The sequence below is a fragment of the Sturnira hondurensis genome, unplaced genomic scaffold, assembly GCF_014824575.4.
Source record: "Sturnira hondurensis isolate 20B ecotype Veracruz unplaced genomic scaffold, ASM1482457v3 Scaffold0000780, whole genome shotgun sequence".
Classification (NCBI taxonomy): Eukaryota; Metazoa; Chordata; class Mammalia; order Chiroptera; family Phyllostomidae; genus Sturnira; species Sturnira hondurensis.
This window is the reverse complement of record NW_028073411.1, coordinates 19,557,275-19,580,333: the sequence shown is the minus strand read 5'-3', so window position 1 is coordinate 19,580,333 and position 23,059 is coordinate 19,557,275. Positions and strand designations below refer to the sequence as shown.

Sequence of the window (23,059 nt, the reverse complement as noted above, 5' to 3'; positions counted from 1 at the left end):
CTGTCCCTCTAGGAGCTTAGTGTCCTCGGGACAAAAACCATTGACCTGTGAGAACAGGAGGCTCTCAGATCACAACACCTTTTATTGTCCAGGCCAGTCTCCTAAGTGCCTTCCCTTTCCCCCACTGTTTCTGCCTTACTCCGTTCCTTAGAAGAACATCGCTAAGTGCCCTACACTCAGAGGGAGATTAAGTTCTTCCTTATGAGGGGAGGATTGCCACGGAGTCTGTGGACACACTTAAAAACCACTGCACCTTACTTTGCTGAGAAGTAAGGTTCTCAAAGCCCATTTCAGATCTTGTGACAGGTGGGGTCCAGAGACCTGCAGTTTGAGCCCTTAGTTTACCCTGGTGATCCTGATGTAGGTGGCCTGGGGTCCGCACTTGGAGACGTGCTGCTCTGCCAGATGGGTCACTTGGTCCTTCTTAGACAGTTCTCACTGGTCACACCTCCGTATCTTTGCCCCCATAAACAGAGTGTACTTAACCCCCTTTCAACTGTGGACATCCTTTTTTAGGTCCTGCGTAAGTCTAAATACCTCCATGGTGCCTCTAACGTATGAGCTCCCTGTCCCTTGAACTCCTGTAGTAGTCCATTTTTTTTCAGCTCTTTGGTTCTAGTTACTTTGTTTCAGTGCTGTGCTACTAGTGGGAATTTTAAAAACAATTGCTGTTCTCTTGGCCTCCTCTCCTGCCAGCAGAAGTGTGACAGGTCAGCAAGGAGCAGGGTGGCCATTAGCATGCCAGAGGGGCAGCTCACACTTCAGTTCTTGGTGTTTGTCAGACATGTGAGTTCCTGCTGTGTGCCAGGCTCGGCTTCAGCTGCACCACAGTTGGAGGAGACAGATGTGCTCCCTGTGGATGGCGAGGTGACAGTAAACAGGTGCACGGAACAGTACCATCACATCTTGAACGACATTCTAGGGAAGGACGCTATAAAACACAGGAGACCTACATGGACGTGGTTTTCAGAGCATCCGCCTGAGACTGGAAGGATGAGAAGGAGAAACGACTCTCAGGAAGGAAGGAGCTTGGTGCGTGCTGATGCCTGAGAGGAGTGGAGGGTGCCGGAGGCCCGTGGCTGAGCTGAAGTGTTAGGGAGACCAGAGGTGGCTATGGCTCTGGCTTTGTTCTGCATGTGGTGTCCTGAGCTGTGTTGGTGTGGTGTCCAACCTGGAGCTCCTCTGACTCAGCGGTTGTGGAAGTAATGGGGAGAACCACGTGATAGGTACACATTCAACTCTGACAGGTTGTTTCCAACCTGTCAGGATTTCTGAGGATTTCTGAGTTAGCTTGGCAGAGGGGAGAAAAGGGGAAACTCAAACCTGAGTGGTTGTCAGGGTGACTGTCTTCTCATTTCAGGACATTAAAGGTGGGGAGTGACCACAATAGTACCTGGCGGTATTTCTGTTGCCAGAAAATGCGCTCCTGCCTTGAGAGATGGTGCGGTGTTCCAGACAGAAAGTCCATTCAGTGTTATCCATATTCTAAGTGCTGAGCTCAGTTTGTAGGTCAGCCGCATCCATGTCTCTCTCCGTACCCTCAGTGGTTAGCTGCCGGCACACTTCTGGATTAGAAATGGTGGGCAAGGGCGAGGACAGTGAGTGCCTTGTGATGTCTTGCCAGCTTTCCTTCTGTCTAGTCCACCAGCGAGCGCTCTTCCCAGCCCTTGTCTCCAGAAGGCTGTACTGTGTGGGATGTGGGAGACCAGACTAGCCCACGGAGGGCTAGTACTTGGAAGGTCTTGTCCTCCCTTTTTCTGATTTCCGCCTGTTCGCAAGAGGGTTGGATGAGATGGCCTCTGAATTTCCACTGTGTCCTGAGACCATCTCATTTTGCGTCTGGGCGGTAATGCTGTGACCCACCTTTGAATCAAAGTTCGCGTTCACGCAGCAGCAGTTACTGTTTCTCCTCCTTCTGTGTGGTGGCCGGGCAGCTCTGCTTTCTCACAGTCTCCCCTGGGTTCACTTGTTTGGCAGCACTCAGGTGGCGAGCTGGTGCGGGCTGCACTCAGCTGGGACAGTGGGTCTCTTCTGTGTACAGGCTTTCATCCTCAAAGAGGCTAGACTGTCTTCTTCACATCATGGTGACATCATTCCAAGAAAGCAAGCCCTGCTGTGCATGCATTTTACCCAGCCTCTGCTTGCTTTGAATTTGATAATGTCCATTGGCCAAAGCAAGTCACAGCCAGTACCAAAGTGTGAGCGCATGAGGGAGTGCTGATTAGAGCCATTGGTGTAAGTCTCTCACAGCTTCCGTGCTAAATTACCTGCCTCCAGTGAGGATTTCCCGAAGTGCTTTTATCAAAATCTTCCCATGGAATTAGTTGGAATTATAAATCTGATACACTCAGGAGGTAGCTTATTGGGAGTATAGAAGTTTTGATTTGCAGAATTAGAACCCCAGGTTAGATACTGAGTCAGACTAAATTTAGTCACAAGCTATTCTTGCCTGAATCTGATCTTAAATGTTCAAGGTTACAAAATAGAGTTCAGATTGTGTTATTGTTCTCCTGGGACCTCTGCTTCCTCAACAAGGTAAAATCGAAGCACATGGTATTGGGTTATAAAGCTACTTCATAGTTACACTGAACTTCATATTAGACCTGGTGTGCACTACTGAATATTATCATCGAATCAGCTCTCTAAATCAAGATGTAAACTTACATTGCAGAAGTGGAATATGATGTGTAGTAACCTGTGTCGGGGGGATTGTGTGTTTGTTTTTTAGCTCTTCAGAGAAGTACGAATAATGAAGATTTTAAATCATCCAAACATAGGTACTTTTTGCTTTCTTAAATACTGCTGGGTCTAAATGCATTCTTGAAAGTATGTCATAAGGCTAAACTTGTATTCCAGGAGAGGTAGGTACACATTTAATAAAACATATGTCCAGATTGTTCATCATATGTATTAAATGTTTGAAATTACTAAAAATGGGTTGAAAATAATGTAATAGCTTCTTTACACAGTGATAGCTCCTACAATCTAAAAATATTACTTCGAAAGTGATGTAGCTCTTAAGTTGTATTTATGTAGTTGTAGTTATTATCAAAATCACTTCTAGGAAGTAAGAGAGGTCATGTTTGCTATTAAGGCTACCCTGTTAATAGCCGGTCCTGTTCCTGAGGCACAAGAAGAGAGTGGAACCCTGGGAGGGCAAAGTGGTTCCATCCGGTCTGAGCCATCGCTGTTCAAAAGACATCGGTTTATGGACTACTAAGAAAATAACAGTGCTGCCCAGCCGTCATCCAACCATCAATGATACTTTAAAATATGAAGAAATATGCATCTTAAAATCAGTATAATATGTGGAAAAGAAGAATAACAAGGGATATAATAATGGGAAGAAAACCTTTCTTCACTTTTTTACTTCAACCTTTGGGGGTTAGCCAGCCAGTTCTGGATTTCAAATTCTAACTTTTCGCCTAAAAACACTTTCTTACTATTGCCTAGAACTAGCTAACTCAAACATACTTATTTTTTAATTACTTAAGTTATACCCTTTTATACCCTTACTGGCGTTTTCTCTACTTATTACTAAATGACATCTTTGATGATAGATGTTAATGTCTAAAATTTTAAATTCCTTTAAATAGTTTTAAAATAGTTTTCCCAGGAGAGCTAATATTTGCATTGGGTTTTTTTTTAGAAAGGTTTTATTTATATGTTGATGGTTTTTTAGCATATATGTCTTAAATTTCTTTCAGTGATTTTTTTTTCTTAACAGCCTGAACATATTGTCTTAGAAATATGATAGTTTTATCAGTTCAAGACAGATATATTAAATTCTGCATTGGGCACTTGATTTTGGTCTAATACTCTATGTTAAAGCATCAGAAAATAGCCCAAAATATAAAAGATGACTACCCTTTCCTTCCTGTGGTAAATCCAATTTTAAAGTATGTATTACCACAATAAAGTAGAATGTGAAATAGTGATTTGATAGCTTTAGAAATTTTAGTTTTATTTTAAAATGCATATATTTGATTGATTGCTGTGAATATTGTTTCTGTCTGTAATAGGATCTGGTATAGCAAAGTTACACTGACCCATTGAAAATAATTATTTTCAGTTAATTATAGTACAATCCCCTCTTCTTCTTTCCATCTCTGTCTTCAGAATAGTAACAAAAGATCCATGTTTTTGGAGAATTGTGATGTTTCCCAAGCAACAAAAGCCTCAAGTGGAATTATATATATCCTTAAAGCCAGAACAACAAGTGAATGGACTTGCAGGAGTAGAGTAGGTCTGAGCAGTCCCTGCAGTTTGAATGGGAAATAAGAAAGCTTTTCCTAAGGTGCAGAGGCTGCTGGGAGGGCACTGAGCCAGTGTGGCCGTACCAGACAGTGGCAGAGGGATGGAGCCGGGCACGTTTTCCTGGGCTGCTGAGTGCGCGCTTCCGCAGTCCCAGAACCCGGAAATCGCCGTTTTCATGGGATTCCATGCTTCACCAGCTCTTTTCTGTTCTTGTGATACCTGATAACTTTCCTAAAAGCAGTTTTTAGAGGGCCAGCTATTAAAATCTTAAACAGAAAAAGTTACTTTGTGTAGTTACAGTTTATATGTATATGGTTTATGCGTACAAACATTTGTTACTTTTTCTCCTGTATCCTTTCACCTTGACCAGTGAAGTTATTTGAAGTCATCGAAACTGACAAAACACTCTACCTTATCATGGAGTATGCAAGTGGAGGTAAGATATTGGTGATGTTTTTCTTTCTTCCCTTTAGAAGAGTGCACATCCATACTGTCCATTCAGGTAATTGCTAAGGTTTCTTTAATATCCACCATCACAATACAATAATAGGCTGAGAATCAGAAAAGCTGACTGTTAGCATTTTGTAGGTTGCTATTGTTTCACTGTTAGCATTTTTTATTGACAGTATCTAAATACTTGGGTTCTTTCATTGTGATAAAATATCCATAAGATAAAAGTTAGCATTTTACCATTTTAAGCGTAGAGTTCAGTGTCATTAAGTAATACATGTTGTTTTGTGGCCGTCACCACCACGTACCCACGGAACTCTCTTCATCTTGCAAAACTATAGCTCTGTCCACAGTAAACACAACCTGTCCTGCCCCTCAGCCCCTGCCAACCAACCTCCTGCGCTCTCTCTCGGTCGCTCTCTCTCAGAATTTGACCACCCTAGGGACCTTATATGAGTGGAACCATACAGTGTTTGTCCTTTTGACTGCCTGTGTCACTTAGCATGATGTCCTGAAGGGTTATCCACGTTGTACCATGAGACAGGGTTTCCTTCCTTTTCAAGCTATATAATATTCCATTATTGTATGTATGGTATGAATACATATGCATGCTACATTTTGTTTGTTCCAAGCACTTGGGTTTTAAGTGTAACACTACATTAGCCTGTTTGAAATAATTACTTATTGCATTTGGGATTGTTTCTCTGTATCAGATCATAATATTAAAGGTATCCATTTTCCCCAAGGCCAGATACAGTGGTTCTACTTTGTATGGTTAGACTTTCCTCAAAGATTAAGGACTAGTAATTATTTGCCTTCAAGTTTATATAAATGTAGACATTTTTTGATATGAATAAAAAAGGTCTGTTCAAAAAGTATCCAGCAATATAATATTAAAAACAGAGGCACTTATTTAAGAAAATACAAGGTTTGAGAAACACTGTACGCAGAACAATGATGCCTCAGCCCCCTCCAAAGGAGGCACCTTGGGACCTCACACAGTTCTCCCAGCGTCACCCCCACTGTTCAAAACACTCTGCAAAATGCTTTGTTGGAATCACCCTCACCAGCCCCGTCGTATTTCCCTGAATCTCACTGATGGTCTGAAATCTCTTCCCTTTCAACGGTGATTTTAGTTTTGGGAAAAGCCAGAAGTTGCAGGGTGCCAAATCTAGGCTGTAGAAGGGCTGGGTCACCTGGGTGACTTGATGTTTCATCAAAAAACTCTGCATGAGACATGATACATGAATGAGTGGGTTGTTGTGGTGAAGCTGCCAATCACCAGTTGCCTACGGCTGAGGCCATTTTCATCGTATTGCATCTCTCAACTGACGAAGAACACAGGTAGTGCTCCTTATTAATTGTTTGGTCTGGAGGGGTGAGCAGACTCGTGATGGACAACACCTTCCCAACCAGAAAACATAGTTAACATGGCCTTGACCTTGCTGCAACTTTGCCACACCTTCTTTGGGCATGGAGAACCAGGTGACTTCCATTGGGGTGGCTGGGCCTTCCTGTCCTGGTCACATGAGCCGCAGACCCATGGTTCATCTCCAGTCATGACCACCATGAGGAAATCCAGTTCATTGGTAGCCGTCTGAATCAAGTCATTGGCAGCTGCAGCGCGACGTTCCTTCTGCTCTGGTAGCAGAAGCCACAGAAACTACTCGAATTTTGCCACGAAACGTTTCATGCCAGGGTCTTGCGTCAGACTCTCGAACACAGTAGTTTCTGGAACCCCCAGCTCGTCCTCACACTGTCTGTCACCGGTCTTTGTTGGCTGCAGCCCGTACCCATTCAACAGTCTCAGGTGTTCTGCTTGTTGCAGGCCTTCCAGAGTGTGGATCACTTTCCACAGACTCCCGATCGTCTCTGAAGCACGTGTGTCACGCTTGTATTTGCGCTGCACTCGTATCACCATCTCTGAAAGCCTTCTGAATCATCCGAATAGTGTCTATGGAATAGTGCTCAAGCTTAGTGCAAAATCGGATGTGGATTCCTTGCTCTGCTCACTCAGTCATTTTGAATGCAGTGGCTACACGGTGCACATGGTCACTCAATGCCATCTACCACCCCCACCGACTAGTGCAGTGACGTCACCAGTGTTCATGTGTGAGCATTCCAGTCCACTCTCCGTGGCTGCCAGGTTACATCCATGTCGTGCAGACTGTTCTCATTATATGAACAATGGCTGGGCTTTTTCCAGACAGACCTGGTATATGGCTGTTGTCTTTTACGAAGATTCTCAATGTAGGGTTGAGGTTGGGGTAGGCTTGTAGTTTTTGAACCATGTGTGTTTGTCTGTGGAGGTCAGAAGCTTTCCTGCTTATTTTTTTGTGTTTTCTTCCTCTAGCACAGTGTCTGGCAGATTCTCAACAAATAACAATTGAACTGAATTTATGAAATGATAAACTCCTGGGAACATACTCTGACTCTATAGATTAAATTGTTTGGGTTGGAGTTTTATTTTATCATGAGCACTTTGATCCAGGTTGTAAAACAGAAAGTTGAATCACAGCCTCACTGTAGTGAGTTTACTATTAAATAAAAAATAAGAAGCCTGTTGAAAGCGAGAATAAGTTCTAGTAGGCATGCCTCTGGTACCACTTAGTCATAAACCTAATTTGTTATTAATTGTCTGATTTGTTTTAAATGTGTGGTTGGAAAATTTGGTTGGGATTTTCACAACTGAATAGTAGTAGGAAGAGCTGGAGGTTAGTGGCAGAACAGAAATCTGTGTGGAGCCCTGCACCTTCTACTCATCGTACAGAGTGATGTGCATGTTCGTCTGTGTAGCCCCTGCAGTGCACAAGTGCCCTTCTCTAACCCGGTCTCTCCGTGACTGTCACAGTGACTCCGTGGTGTGGCCAGGCTTTCACCCTTGAGAAGTGGAGTCTGGGACATCTCACTGCAGTCCCTTTGCCAGGCGTGGAGCGCAGCCTTCTGACACCACATGCCCCTCGTGGTTGTGTTATTTGATCATGGCTTTCTGTGTCCATCTAGTTTAGGTACCAGGTTGTAGGGATTGCTCTTACATAGGGCAAGACAAAAACATCTGAGAAGCCTTCAGCTTTTCTTTTTAAGACTTTATTTCTTTATTTTTAGAGGAAGGGAGGGAGAAAGAAAGCGAGGGAAACATTGATGTGTGAGAGAAACATCAATCAGTTCCCTCTCTAACACACCCCCAACTGGGGATCCAGCTCACAACCCAGGCATTCGCCCCAACTGGAATTAAACCAGCGACCTTTTTCTTTGCAGGATGACATCCAGTCCACTGAGCCACACCCGTCAGGGTAACATCCAGTTTTAGTAGAAAGAGTATGGGCTATGGGAAAGAAAGGAGGGGTCAGTCTAGCCAGTGCCTCTCATGGGCAGCGCAGCCTGGTAAGTGACAGGCATGTCCCTGAGTTTCTCAGGGACTCGCTAAGACGACCCTCCCTTGAGCATTGTTAAAGCGTGGGCCCATGGCGGTGGTTTATTGGCTTAGGCTGTTTGTTCTAATCACCTCAACATAGCACTCTAGGTCTCTAGGACATCTCTTTCTTTGATTGTTTGTTTTTGCCATTTTGAATAACTAAAGTTTCTTTAAATTTACTACCTACTTCTCCCAAACCTGATATGTTTCAGTTTAGTAGAGTCATAGAATTATAGAATTGGAAAGAATCTCAGAAACCATCCTAATTTTTGCAGATGAAACTAAATCCTTGAAAGGTGTTCTGTGCCAACAGTTTCATCACTAGTGGCAGGACTTGAACCTGCACCCAAGGACTTTCTGCACTGCCCTGTTCACTGTCCTTCCATTAATTGTCAGGTCCCTGACCTGTTTGCTGTTGTTTCTCCAGCAGATAGCTTGAGAGGTTTTCCAGTTAGCTGCTTAGTCTGAGTGCTAAATACATTTTTAATAAAGGGAAGACAGATCTGGGTTGAATTGATAACTTAGTAGTTGTGAGTATGACTTTATGGTTCCCAAATCTCTTCAGAGGTTTTTATTGTATTTGCATGTATGAGAGTGTTTTAAAATTATGTTGGCAGTCTTGGACTTTGTCAGTGGGAGCAGGGAGACTATGAAATGACTGACCTCTTACAAGGATCACTCTGACTGCTGGATGGGGAGAGGGTCAGGGCCCAGAATAAGCTGTGCCCGGGTCCTTACCAAAGCCCTCTGGACCCTTCAGGCCTTCACCTCTCCTACCCATCCCTGTGCCCATCTACTACCTCCGTTGCTGTGTGCTCACAGCAGTCAGCAACATGCTTGCGCACACAGACACACTGCCTGTTCCTTTCCTCATTTTTTTCTCCATAGCACTTCTTGTCATCTGACATACTATATATTCTTTTGTATGTTGTTACCTGTCTCTCCCACTAGAATGTAAATGCCACGAGGAAAGTGACTTGCTTTGTTCACAGCTCTATTTCTCTAGAGCCTGGAACAGTGCCTGGCAGTCAGTAGGTACTCGATAGGTATTTGTGGAATGAATTAATATATTCAGGAAATGCTGCTTTGTCATAATCCTACAGTGAAGACATCCTCTTTTAACACAAATAACTTACCCATTTTAACTTTCAATCTTTATTGCTAAGTTTATATTAAAACATAATCTTTAAATAAAAGTATAATTTAAACCTGAGAATTTAATTTCAAGGCTTTTCTCTAGCTTCAAGATTTTGTTGATGAACTTTGCCCACAATACACTTATGGCTAACTTAGTATAAATTCCACATATTTCTGTTTATCTTCATACCTATATTTAAAAATAAAAATTAAGGCATTGCTAAAAATGAAACATCAATTTATGGGAAATTAATGCCCAGAAGTAGGACTTCTGCTTACTTTTATTTCTCTCAATTATAGGTGAAGTATTTGACTATTTGGTTGCACATGGAAGAATGAAGGAAAAAGAAGCAAGAGCTAAATTTAGACAGGTATGAATTTATGTACCTTTAGTTTATTAATTTGATAAAGTTATCTAACTTGAACCCTGAGACAAGTGTTTTCCCACGTGAATGGTACAGGTCCCATAGGACGGAGCAGGGCTGGGCCGTTCGGTTCAGCACAGGCACATGAGGTACTTCTGGTGCCTGAAGCGCTGCGGTGGAGCTGTCCTGGGGCTCTTTCTGGGCTTGTGATTGCAATTTCAGTCTCAGTGCTACCCTTAGTTTTTGACAGTTGAGTCTTAAAAAGAAAACAACTAGATCCTTTCATAACCATCTTCAAGTTTTTAGCAATGAGAGTGTTAGAGTCCCAAAATTCATTATTAGTTTTGTCTTACAGAAGCCAAAACCAAACAGAACTGACTCTGTTAAATAACTGCTTAACCTCCTTGTTTTGCCTTTATGCTGGTCTTTAAAGAGACGCCGGTTTTCAGCATAAAGGTGATTTAACTCTCCTATCTTTATTAATAATAATAATTACAATTGATTGATTGATCATTACCTGCAGGCCCTGGAATGGGTGCTTTACCTACATTAGTATAATTCTTGCAGCAGCCTTGTGAATTCAGGAGTATTATGCCTATTTGCTAAAAATAAAGAAACTAAGGCAGAAGCAGATTAAATAATTTACCCAAAATTTTGTTGTCTGGCAAGTGGACCTGCCATTAATTCAATCCCAGATCCTGTGACTCTGAAACTCAAATTTTCAATTGTTATGTTGTTCTATTTTTAGACTAAGAATCAGCAAGCTCTTTCTATAAAGGGCCACATAGTAAATGTTTTAGGCTTTGCGGGCCATACAGTCTCTGTGACAACAGTTTAGCTCTGAGGTTGTGGCACACACACAGCTAGAGATAGTATGTCACCGCTGCTCCCACACGATCGTCCTCAACAAAGCTTTCTCCGCCCAAACACGTGGTGGGCCAGGGTGGGCCTGCAGGCCAGGGCTGGCTCCCCCTTGATCTGGAGGAAGGGAAGGAGCAGGTACTCGACTAGTTTTGAAATTGACTCTGTATTCCCCTAATTATAAGTTTTTTAAATTAAATGGCAGTATAGCTTCATTTCTCTCAGAACTTTAAAATTTTTGTTTTATTCACTTATAATAAGGTTGTCAAGATAGAGATATAGACAGTAACTGGAGAGGCAGTTTTAGCTGATTTTCTTTTCTTTCTTATTGTTCTCACGTGCCTTTGAGAGCCAGCCCTGTACTCAGGACGGCCCTCCCCAACTGAGAGGGGGACTGCTGTGTGTCCCGCCGGACCGCCCGCGCCCCCCCCCCCCCGTTACAACGAGCACAGCCGGGCGGAGAAGCGTAGGCCGGGACAGAGCTTTAGCTGATTTTCAAGATTTCTCTTAACATTTGTCTCTCCATTTGCTTAGTCTAGAGTTTATTGTTAAGGGCTTACTTACAAGTTTCTTAACTTCTGCTGTTCCTTAAATTTAATTTTAAAAGTTTAAAAAATACTGATGCTACTTTGTTAAGTACGAAAGTTGAAGCTAAGATTTGGTGCTCGTTTGACTTCTCTGACCGTCGGTTCTCATTAAAAGGAGGGGGTTATGGTTGGTGGGTTATGCAGTTCTTCTCACTTCTGTTACTGTATCCTGTGGCCTACAGAAAAGGGAAGTCCAGTTTTTCTTTGTTACAAGACAAGTCTATTTGGCCCTGTACTCTTAATTTTTATAAATTGACCACCTAAGGTCAAGATTTTTTTTTCCTCATAAAACTTAATTTTCACCCTGGCTGGTGTAGCTCAGTGGATTGAGCACAGGCCTGCGAACCACACGATCGCGGTTCGATTCCCAGTCAGGGCACATGCCTGGGCTGCAGGCCAGTTCCCAGCAGGGGACTCACCAGAGGCAACCATACATTGATAGTTCTCTCTCTCTCTCCTTCCTTTCCCCTCTAAAAATAAGTAAATAAAATATTAAAAATAAAAACCTTAATTTTCTTCCCACTCAGATGAAAGTTTCCGACTTGGGGATGTTAGTGGACTGTGGTTTACTGACTAAGGAGGAGGCTGGTGGCGGTGGTGGCTCTGGGCCTGGACCCGCCCTGCGGGGCCCTTAGCACTTAGACCTCTAACTCTCTTTTCTGCCCTCTGTTCCCACCACCCTGGTGGGACCTGGCTTGTCAGAAGGACTTAGACATTTACTAACCTGAATCTTGAGGAAATTCCCCAGATTTTGATTTTTAATTTCCTTGAGGAATTCTGAGGTTGTACTTGGGGAACCTTAACTGGTCCAGTGTGGTGAGCAAGGGAGCATCCCCAGAACAGGTCACTCACACACACTGTGACCGTTCCAGTTTATGGGGGGAGACTTCCCCAGCAAGCCACTAGAGTCATAATGCAGGTTACATGGAGAGAGAGAGAGAGCTCATGCGACAGAAGCGAGCGTAGCGAGCATCTGGTGTCCTGTCCTGGTCACTGGTAGTGTCCACAGGTGGAGAGCCAGGTGTCGGTCTCAAGCCTGGGGCTACAGTGGCAGCATGTGTCCAGCAAGGCTGCGAGCCTGACTCAAGGTGCCGCTGAGCTTGAGCAGTGGGTGGTCGAACAGTGAGTGCTAGGCCACCAGGGGCAGGGGTCCTGTTCATACCATTGTCCCGACAGAGTCCTTATCCAAGTGGCAAGATTGGTGGTTTTAGATATCCAACCCCTCTGAGGCTGTTTCCATTACCTCCCACTACCTCAGTTTTATCAAGGCTCGCAGTGACTCCACATTGGATTGTCAGAAGTGTCCAAAAAGTTCACTCTGCTCTTGCTCTGTACATTCAGGAATGGTAGTCTGTGTGCTTTGACAGCTAGTGACTTGGTGTACAGCACTTAACAGTGCCTGTCATCCTGTCTCCTTGCCACATTAGTTCCGTAAGATGGCTCATTCAATCCTAGGAGGGTCAGGCATGATGGTGCTGTTCCTGTGTTTCTCTGTTTCTCATTGCCATGCTTCCCAAATGTTCATAAGTCACCCTTCCTTTGATAGGTAAAAAAGCTTTTCTGATGATGACAAAGCAGAAGGTGCACCACATACAAAGTCCACTGTGCATAATCTGCTTGCTGTCAAAAATGAGCCCTTCTTCCCATGGTCATTGGCAGATGGGTTTTCCTTTTCCCACTTCCTCACCACTCTCATTCTAGTTACTGCTTACACTGTTTTTGGCTGAGCTCTTGTTCTTTGAAAGAGAGACACTAGATTCCTGGTCCTGCCTTGTCTCTTCCCCTGTCTTGGTGGGTTGGAGGCCCTAGTGCTTCTGTCCTGTCTTGTGTGACCAGAAGTGAATTGGGCTTGCCTTTCCATTCTGACCTGGGAAACAACTGGGTTCTCAGCCTTCTTTGGAATAACTGCTTCTAGCTTGAAAGCAAAATGCAAAAAAAGGCAATAATTAATTGAATATTTTCACATTATTGTGGCATTATTTTAGTTCTGAGCTCTTTGGAGGTAAAAAGAAAATTCTTTAATCTCCTTGAGAAAGTGTAGGAAATTGTTAAATGTGATTCAAAAGCAGATTGTGAAAACAACCTACTAGAGAAATACCAGTATGAGGGGGAAATCTGAGAGAAAAATTAGATCCGGTGGAAGGGTGATCAAAGTTACCTGTGTTCTAGGCAGCAAGCCTGTAACTTTGGGAAAACAAAGTTGTTTCAGTTTCCCAGTGCCAGCTTCTCTAAGCCCCACATGCTGTGAGCCTTGTCAGCTGGAGGTGGTCAGGTCTCCTGAACAGTCACTTCATCCTGAGCTGAAGTCTGCTAAGGGAAGCCCTGGCTTGGTGCCACCCAACCTTGACACAGCTCAGGTTCTCCTTGCTGCTTATTCCAAACCAAAACCACACCTGACAGAACAGCCCTCTGAGTTTCGATATCTGGTGTAGGTGAGTGCTCATGGCCTCCAGTTCAAATTTGATAATGATTGGAGAAACAAGTGGTATTTTCATTATAACCCCGGGTGTGTGTGTGTGTGTGTGTGTGTGTGTGTGTACACACACACACACACACACACACACACAGGGATACACAGGGATCGGTTTGGTCCCCAATCAGCACAAGCCTGGGTTGTAGGACAAGTCCCCAATTGGGGGCGCGTGAAAAGCAACTGATTGATGTTTCTCTTGTACATTGATGTTTCTCCCCTTTTCTTTCTCCTTTCTCTACAAATCAATTAAATATTTTTTTTCGAAAAGAAAAAGACTAGAAGCAAATACACCAAAATAAGAGATGTTTTCTCTGTTTGGTGGTAATGCCAGATTGTATTTATATAAACTTTCCTGTATTCCCTGAAATTTCTGTAATGAGCATATAAACTTTTATAATTAGAAAAGGAGACATTTGAAAGAATTACTAGTAAATATGAAATTTCCTTGAAAGAGTTGTTTCACAGAGTTAACCATAGGACTAATGAAAAGCCAACTGCAAGCATACCATCTGTCAGGGGTGGGAGGGTCCAGTAATCATTTTCATGGTTTGTAGCTCATGTACATAATTTATTCTTCTACTTTTAAGAAAGAAGAAACTGATCCTCTGAGAAGGGAAGTAACTTTAGCTGTCCTTGAACCCACATCAGCTAAAAGGAAGAGAGTGTTATAGGGAGCAGACTGCTGGGAAGCATAGTGATTAACAGGAGAACCAACCTGGGTGAACAGCTGGCCACGGCCAGTCTAGAACTGCCAGTTTGGTTTGCAGTTGATGACAGGGGCCTGGTAAGTTTGCCCCAGAGCCATCTGGTCGCAGCCCAGGGGACAGCTGGGGTCACCCAGATCCTCAAAAATACTGCTGTGGTAAGGGATAGGGCCTCACAAGAAGTGGCCATTCCAGTTAAACTAGAAAGAGCAAGAAGGACATCTGCACCCACCTCTTCTTGCCCCCACTCATGAACTTCTTCAGATTAAAAAGTTCAAAGCCTAAGAAAATGGTGTTGGGAGGTCCACACACATTCAGGTGCCCACTGAGTGTTTAGCACATGTGAACACAAGTGACGCATTTTCCTCTCATTCACGGCTCTGCACCAGTGATGACTGTTAACGTGGCATCTCTCCTGTCCAGATAGTGTCTGCAGTCCAGTACTGCCACCAGAAGCGGATCGTTCACAGAGACCTCAAGGTGAGCCTGGCGCCTTCCCAGGGGGCTGTGTGCGTGTACGCAGCTGTCCACGTTGCTGTGACACAGGAGGCGTGGGTAGACTGCTCTTACGTGTGTTGAAATAAGTCCTATAGTGATTGACTCAGTCCACTTACAGTGAAGAGCATTAGAAATGAATATGAGTTTATTAGTATTTTACATCACAGTTAACGTGGCTCGTAGTTGGTTTCTGGAGAACAATCATCACACCAGCACACAGATGGGGGCCTCCAAGTGTGCACACTCCCACCTGGACAGCCTCCTCCATGCCACTGGCCCCCTTTCTGTTTCCATCAACAGCAGTGGCTTTTTGAGACGTCCTTCACAGTCCTTCACTCTGCCCTTGCCCTTGGCCTCTGGTAAAGTTTCCTGTTTCATAGAGAAAACGAAAACAGCAAGCAGAAATTGCTTCAGTTTCCTAGCAGGTCCTCACATAGCTGCACCTGACCCACCCTTCACCTCTCAGAACTGTCATCTTGTCACAGGACGGGGTGCTTCTGTGTTCTGGGTCCCGTCTCCCCCCAGGCGCTGCTGTGCTCTGTGTGTCTCCTCCTGGCGTACTTTCCCGCTCTCAGCTGCACCCTCACCAGCAGCGTCCACTGAAGCTGCGTGAGGCTGCCCCGTCCTTCACCGACACCCTTCCAGACCTGCCCTGTCCTCTCCCTCTCACGGCCGTCTTTCCCTGAACATGGCCTCTGCGCTCCCCTAACTGGCCCTCACTCACATGATGGTCATTGACTCTCTGGTTCTTCTCTGCTCCCACCCTCGCTGCACTGAGCATCCGCTCTAGTAACTGCAGTGGCTGCCTGCACGTTCGTCACCCGAGTCCATTGCTGAGCCAGAGCGCTCAGCCAGTGTCCAGCTCACAAAAGGACACTTCCACCTGAGCATCCTCAGGCACCTCCGGCTTCGCAGGTTCACAGCACGAAGCTCTTCCTGTGTAAACTGAACATTCATTTCTCGTCCTGGGGCCTCTTGTGTCCTTTGCTCTCTCGTCCACTCAGTCCCCAGTGCTTTTGTTACTGTCCCCTAAAGGTCTCCTGACTGTGCTCTTTTCTGTGCCCCTGCCCGCTGTCCTGGTTCGACCACCAGCATCTTGGACTTGATGACCATGCTAGCGTCTCACCTGGTCTTACCGGCTTCCTGTGTTGCCTCGCCCTCCCATGTGTTTCCCACATTGCAACCCAAATAAATACAAATAACGTTGTTTTCCTGCTTGCGCAAACTTTGCAGTGGCTTCCCATTGCCCTGAGGTTGGCCACTCAAACTTCCTGTTAGTCACTCTGCTGTGCTGGCCCTTTGTGAGTTAACCGTGGCCCTGTCCCCAGCCACCTTTCTCTCCTCTATTTGTCTCTCATGTACTGTCCTTGTTTTTGTTCACTTGATTTGGGGGCGAGGGAGAGATTTGATTTATTATTCCACTTACTTATGCTCTCATTGGTTGATTCTTGTATGTGCCCTGACCAGGGAGCCAACCCACACACATAATGTATCGGGACAGTGCTCTAACCAACAGAGCTACCAGACTAGGGCCCTATCTCTGTTCCTTTCTTTAAAAAAACAAAGTCATTTATTTATTTTACTTTTAAAAGATTTTTAAAAATTTATTGATGGCATGTGTGGCTCAGTGGATTGAGCGCTGGCCTATGAACCAAGGGTTTGCCTGTTTTGATTCCCAGTCAGGGCACATGCCTGGGTTGCAGACCAGGTCCCCAGTAGGTGGTGCAAAAGAGGCAACCGCATGCCGATGTTTCTCCCAGTCTCTTTCTCCCTCCCTTTCCCCTCTCTAAAAATAAATAAATAAAATCTTTAAAAAAATAAAGTGTTTTATTGATTTATTATTAGAGGGGAAGGGAGAGAGGAAGGGTGAGAAACATCGATTAGTTGCCTCTCTCATGCACCTCCAACCAGTGTCTGGTCTTGAAACACAGGCATGTGCCCTGACTGAGCACTGAGCTGGTGACCATGCCATTCGTGGGATAACACTCAACCAAGCCAGGCCAGTCAGGGCTGTCTGTTTCTTGAGCAAGACATTCTCTCTTACCTTCTGGATTTTCAGACTGTTTGTTCTGCTTGTCTTACCTCTCATCAACGTGCCCACTGCTGTCAACTACATCTCCAGGCAGCAACTTCAACTCTCCCCCCTCTAGGAAGCCTGCCCTTCCAGAGCTGGCCCAGGAAGGCCAGCAAATATTTAAAGCAAATATTCATTCTTTAAAAGCCTCTTACTATCCTAATTGGAAAAGCTATTTTAAAGTGTTTGATTTTTCTTTTTTAATCATGGAGCATTTGTTCAATAAATTAGTGCTAAAATTCATCTGTACCTCATATTTTATTGGTTGTTAATGTTAAAAAATTGAAATTCTGATTTATTTCCATCTTTTTCTGGAAATAATGTTTTCTTATTAAGATGTATTACTATATCCTGGCTGGTGTAGCTCAGTGGATTGAGTGCGGGCCTACGAACCAGACGATCGTGGTTCGATTCCCAGTCAGGGCACATGCCTGGGTTGCAGGCCAGTTCCCAGCAGGGACCAGTTCCCAGCAGAGGGTGCACGAGAAGCAACCATACATTGATGTTTCTCTTCTTTTCTCCTTCCCTTCCCCTCTAAAGATAAATAAATAAATATTTTTTAAAAAGAGGTGTATTACTATATCATTGCAAAAGCCTTTTATGAAATGTCTAAATCTGTCACTTAATTCTCTATTTTGGTTAAATTTCATTTTTCTCGATGTTTTCCTTCTAGGCTGAAAATCTGTTGTTAGATGCTGATATGAACATTAAAATAGCTGACTTTGGTTTTAGCAATGAATTTACTGTGGGCAACAAACTGGACACATTCTGTGGCAGCCCTCCGTATGCAGCCCCGGAACTCTTCCAGGGCAAGAAGTACGACGGGCCGGAGGTGGACGTGTGGAGCCTCGGCGTCATCCTGTACACGCTGGTCAGCGGGTCGCTGCCGTTCGACGGGCAGAACCTGAAGGTATGAGAAGAGTCACATCCAGGTTCTTCAGAAAGCTGCCAGAATTTTATAAAACGACAAGTGTTAATAGTTTCAAGTTATGTCCTGAAGGGTCCATTGGGGTTCTTTTTCAATCTCGAAGTTGACTCACTAGCTCTCTTTTCTCCCTACCTCTCCAAAGGAGCTGAGAGAGAGAGTGCTGAGAGGGAAGTACAGAATCCCTTTCTACATGTCCACAGACTGCGAGAACCTCCTCAAACGGTTCCTGGTGCTAAACCCAGTAAAGCGAGGCACTCTGGAGGTAATTGCATGAGTGGAAATAAGTAACTATTTTGGAGGCTCTGTAAAGTATTTTTAGAACTTGGAGTGGTTTATATAGCATATTGAAAACTACCCCAGGGCTTTTACAGTGGGAATTGAGACATTAAAAACATTTTTCTAAGTTACCCTCTGAGCTGTAATCAATGAAATTGAAAGTAAATTTTCCTAAATACCGTGATTATCAGACTGTTTTCTGCTACTAATGAACAGTTCACCTTTCAGCAAATCATGAAGGACCGGTGGATCAATGCAGGGCATGAGGAGGACGAACTGAAACCATTTGTTGAACCAGAACTAGACATCTCAGACCAGAAGAGAATAGGTAACTGCTCTGTGTGCACATGTACATTTCTGTTTTGATTCGGATGCCTGCGACAGAAATCGTGGGAAGTCGAACATAAGTTATATGAGTCCGCTTAGCTGTTTTGTCATGCTTAGGAACTTACGTGTGGTTTCCTGTGATGTAGCACCCAGTAACTCACAAATAAGCCAACTGCCTATTTGTGAGTCAGAAAAATGTGTGATTTTTTGGGTCACATAAAGGAATTTTAAAAATTCTATAACACAGTGGTTTCTTGCCCAGCAAAACACATGAACTTATATTATGCCCTTCTTTTAGATATTATGGTGGGAATGGGATATTCCCAAGAAGAAATTCAAGAATCTCTTAGTAAAATGAAATATGATGAAATCACAGCTACATATTTGTTGTTGGGGAGAAAATCTTCAGAGGTAAGAGTAATCAGAGAAAAAAACTATAAAACTAAAATATCCTTTATGTAAATTACCAGTTTATGTAAACTGTTGTCTTATGTTTTATTTTTTTAAGCGTGTGTAACACTTGCTATATCATTTTTTAGTGTACCCACAAATGAATCTTAACTCTTATCACCCGTATGTTAAGATAATAACCTTAATGGTGATACTGTCACAGACTTGGTTTTCCTAAGTTAACCAATAGTTATGCATAGTTTAGAAATGAGGTAAAGCCCTGGCTGGTGTAGCTCAGTGGATTGAGTGTGGGCCTGAGAACTATGGGATCATGGTTTGATTCCCAGTCAGGGCACATGCCTGGGTTGTAGGCCTACAGGCCAGTTCCCAGCGGGGGACACATGGGAGGCAACCATACATTGATATTTCTCTCCCTCTCTCCTTCCATTCCCCTCTAAAGATAAATGAATAAAATCTTTAAAAAAAAAAGTAATTAGGTGAAGTATCAGATGCAGTGACTGGTATGTTTACGTTGGTTCAAGAAGCCGAGAAGACCCTCCTACTTGTCCTTCCTGGTGTCCACCCCACGCCCCACCCCCGCTGTCCCCCAGTAGTCACAGCAGCACTGCTGCCTGGGCCCACAGGGGTTGCCATCTTCATACGTGGTGCTATGGCTTCTTTGGAAGGAACTGTCAATGAGGGGTTGGTGGGTGTGTTCTGAGAGACTCAGTTTCCTGTTAAACCATTTGGTTCAGTGTGTGGGTCGCTCTCTCTCATTTGCTCTTAGCTGGACGCTAGCGATTCCAGCTCCAGCAGCAATCTCTCACTTGCGAAGGTGAGGCCGAGCAGTGACCTCAACAACAGCACCGGCCAGTCGCCTCACCACAAGGTGCAGCGAAGTATCTCTTCAAGCCAGAAGCAGCGGCGGTACAGTGACCACGGTAAGCCCAGACTGTTCCCGAGTGCTCTCTGGGCGTCTGTCTCCCTTGCACCAGACGCCTTCTCACGTGGTGCATGGCCTCCGAGGGCCGGGCCGGGCTTGACTTCCGTGTCCTCTGGCTGCTGGCGAGGTTGTCTGAGGGCCTCAGCTCCTCAGCGCGTTGGTGGCCTTTGGGAGGCGAGGCCTGGCTGGGTGAGCCCTGACCCACTGGCCGCTCGGTGGCCCCCCGCTTCAGCCTCTTGTTCGCAGCTCATTCTCTTCCCCGTCTTGGATGTCTGGTAGAACTTTCTGCTGTGCAGGAACTGGACCATGTCTTTGCTGTCCAGGACATTAGCCACTAGGCACACGTGGCTGATGAGCACTTGAACTGAGGAAACGATTTTCAGTTTTGTTAATTTGATTTACACAGCCGTGTCCGGACAGTGGCTACCATATTGGATGGCGCAGCACTGAGCAATATAGAGTACCCTGGTTTTTCCTTAATTGATTTACGGTTTTGACCCGTGTCATTCTCAGCCCCAGTCCAGGTGTTGGTATGTCTACTTTAAGTCCAGTGTTGTAGGGTTCAGGGACCAAACCTATTTTGGCCTGGTCCTGACTTTTAAAATACATCCTCACGCACAACATCCATTTATCTCTTGTTCATTTCCCTTCCTTCTCTGGACATAGTCCACCCCCATTTTTCACCTTGAGAGCTGGCGCTTAGAACTGCACAGAGCAGCATTCCAGGTGTGGACAGCTCTGGTTTTGTCCCCAAAGTGATGACACATTGCTCATTTCCCAGTTGTCCTCCTGCTGATGCCGTCTGTGTACGTGGTTTGGGCTGAAGCAGCACATTGTACAGATGCTGTCAGTGAACTGCCTGTGCGTATGCTGTTCGGGGGAGGACTGAGACCCTGGGGCCTGGCCTGGCTCCAGGCCTGTGCTTGTGGCAGTTGGGGACCGAGTGTTCGTCTGGGTCTCCCTCTCTTTTCTGTTCATGTTAGTTGCTAATAGGAGGGGTTTTCAAGGCCTCTGGACTGCAGGGCAATTAGCAAAATACCTACATACTGCTCCAAACCATCCAGTTAAAGGGGACTTGTTCCTACAAGTCCTGGCTGGTGTGGCTTGGTTGGTTTGCATGTTGTCCTGTATACCAAAAGATTGTGGGTTCCACTCCCAGTCAGGCCACATGCCTAGATTGTGGGTTCAGTTCCCTGTGGGATATATGGCCCACATATGAGACTTGGCCAATTGATGTTTGTCTCTCCCTCCCTTCCTCTCGCTCTAAAATGAATAAATGTTTCCTCAGGCAAGGATAGATAAGTAAATGGAAATGTTCCTAAATCCTGGGAGAAAGCTGTTAATGGAGTTCTCTCATATATCTAGTATCTCTTTTAATAAATTCATTCTTCCTTAAGCATGTGGATTCCATCTACTTTGGGAATACCTCTTTTCCCCAGCTCAGAAAATCTTAGAATTAAAAAGAACTTTAGACATGGTGTCATGTGCTCACCAAATTGCCATTTTATCAACAGAGAAGTAGGCCAAGAAAGCTTACCAAGTCCCTTAAGGTTACTTAGATGTGGGAACACCTAGGATAGAACCCAGGACTTCTGGTCCCTGCTCCTGTGACTGTCCACTAACATGTGTGTTTCCTCTTGGAGTAGTCTTTTCATAATCATCAGTTTTCTTCCTTCTTGGATCCTGTAATATTCAAAAGAAGTTCGTAAAAGAATATTTCTAGAAATCCATGTACATATATAGGAAGTCATTGACACAATTCCACATTCTTTTTTTATTTTTTATGGGGAAGAAGGTAGTGTTCAACAAAGGAAACATTTGATTATGTTGCTGGCGCTGTTCATTAAGTGCTAAAGGAACACTGTTCCTTTAGGTCCTGAGGCCGGTCTGGTGACGCATGCCCACTGAGACCCTGTGCAGCCCAAAGGGCCTGTCGCTGGGCTCCCACCTCCTCTCATCTGCCCGTTTCCTGCCTCTGGAGGCCAGTGGTGTCTCTCTGCCCACTTCTGCACAACCACAACTTCATTTGTGTCTGTGGCTCCTAACTTGGGACCCAGGTGTGAAGCCCCTGTGCGTGTGCAAATATTTTTCTGGGAAGGGTGATACTCATCAGATTTTCAAGGGGATCTTTGTTTTGTTTAAAAAAAAAAAAAAAGATAAAGGCCCTGGCTGGTGTAGCTCAGTGGATTGAGCGTGGGCCTGGGAACCAAAGGATCACGGTTCGATTCCCAGTCAGGGCACATGCCTGGGTTGTGGGCCAGTTCCCAGCAGGGAGCGCATGAGAGGCAACCACACATTGATGTTTCTCTCCTTCTCTCCTTCCCTTCCCCTCCAAAGATAAATAAATAAAATCTTTTTAAAAAATGATAATAATAAAAAAAGATTAAAAAATCATGGATTTCTTCATCAGTAAATAGTACTGGGATACTGAGCAGTTTAGTAGTTACTGAGAAAAACAAATGTGCATTCATTTCTCACATCTTATACAAGGGTAGATTCCAACTGGAAGGAAGATGTGAGTATAAAAATACAAAACTGCAGGTATAGTAAAACAAAATGTGAGATAATTTATTTTTTACCTTGGACTAGAAAAGGCCTCTCTAACTATGGCTGAAAACACTAAAACTATGAAAGAAAACATGACAAACTTGACTTCATAAAAAATCAGATTTCAGTGTGATACATTCATTCTGTGGAACACCGCTCCACAATTACAGGGACTGAACTGTTGATACAACATACACGAGTCTCAAGGGTGTTGTGCTGAGTGGTGAAAAAAATCTTGAAGGGTTACATACAGTTGATTCCATTCATGCAAGTTCTTGAAATAACTGAATTAGAGATGGAGACCAGGTTAGTGGGGCAAGGTTTAGGGTAGGAGTGGGGTGGATGATAGGTGTCTGGGAAAACGGTCCACAAGACTCTTGAGGTAGCAGTGTTCTGTCTTGACTGGCGCTGGTCACGTGGCTCTGCACATGTGATTAAAGTGAGTAGAAGGAAGTACACAGGTGTGATGCAGGGAGAGTGGTGGACTTAATGAATGAGGCCAGTGGGTTTGTATCAATGTCTGTTTCCATATACAGTCTTAAAGCTGAAAAGATTCTGTGTTTTCTACAGTAGAAATACTTAAAATACTTAAGTATTTTAAGATATTAAAATAAAGATTCTGTATGTTCTAAATAGAAACATGGTAACAAAAGTTTCAGAGTGAATCAGTAGTAACACTGAAAGTTCCCAATGCCACTAGACATCTCTGGTGGTGGTGTGGAGAAAGATAAGCATTAGCACGACACCCCCATGTTCTCAGCCTGTGCCGGGTAAGGCAGTTCGTTCTCAGTGCTGTGTGTCTCACGTTAGTGTGGTTAGGTACCTGT

At 44.3% G+C, this 23,059-nt stretch overlaps 1 protein-coding gene and 1 pseudogene across 6 annotated transcripts in view; one reads left to right on the top strand and one right to left on the bottom strand.

Moving 5' to 3' along the window:
* MARK3 (microtubule affinity regulating kinase 3) overlaps positions 1-23,059 on the top strand; it is a 101,761-nt gene that overhangs the window by 54,079 nt on the left and 24,623 nt on the right. For all 6 annotated transcript variants that reach the window (XM_037047673.1, XM_037047656.1, XM_037047646.1 and 3 more), the window contains 9 exons: positions 2,729-2,777; positions 4,628-4,693; positions 9,560-9,630; positions 14,673-14,729; positions 17,495-17,731; positions 17,892-18,011; positions 18,254-18,353; positions 18,651-18,763; positions 19,530-19,683. In XM_037047673.1, the coding sequence (XP_036903568.1) occupies positions 2,729-2,777; positions 4,628-4,693; positions 9,560-9,630; positions 14,673-14,729; positions 17,495-17,731; positions 17,892-18,011; positions 18,254-18,353; positions 18,651-18,763; positions 19,530-19,683 (967 nt within the window). The remainder of the gene's footprint in view (positions 1-2,728; positions 2,778-4,627; positions 4,694-9,559; positions 9,631-14,672; positions 14,730-17,494; positions 17,732-17,891; positions 18,012-18,253; positions 18,354-18,650; positions 18,764-19,529; positions 19,684-23,059) is intronic.
* On the bottom strand, positions 10,813-10,965 carry LOC118989967 (uncharacterized; annotated as a pseudogene).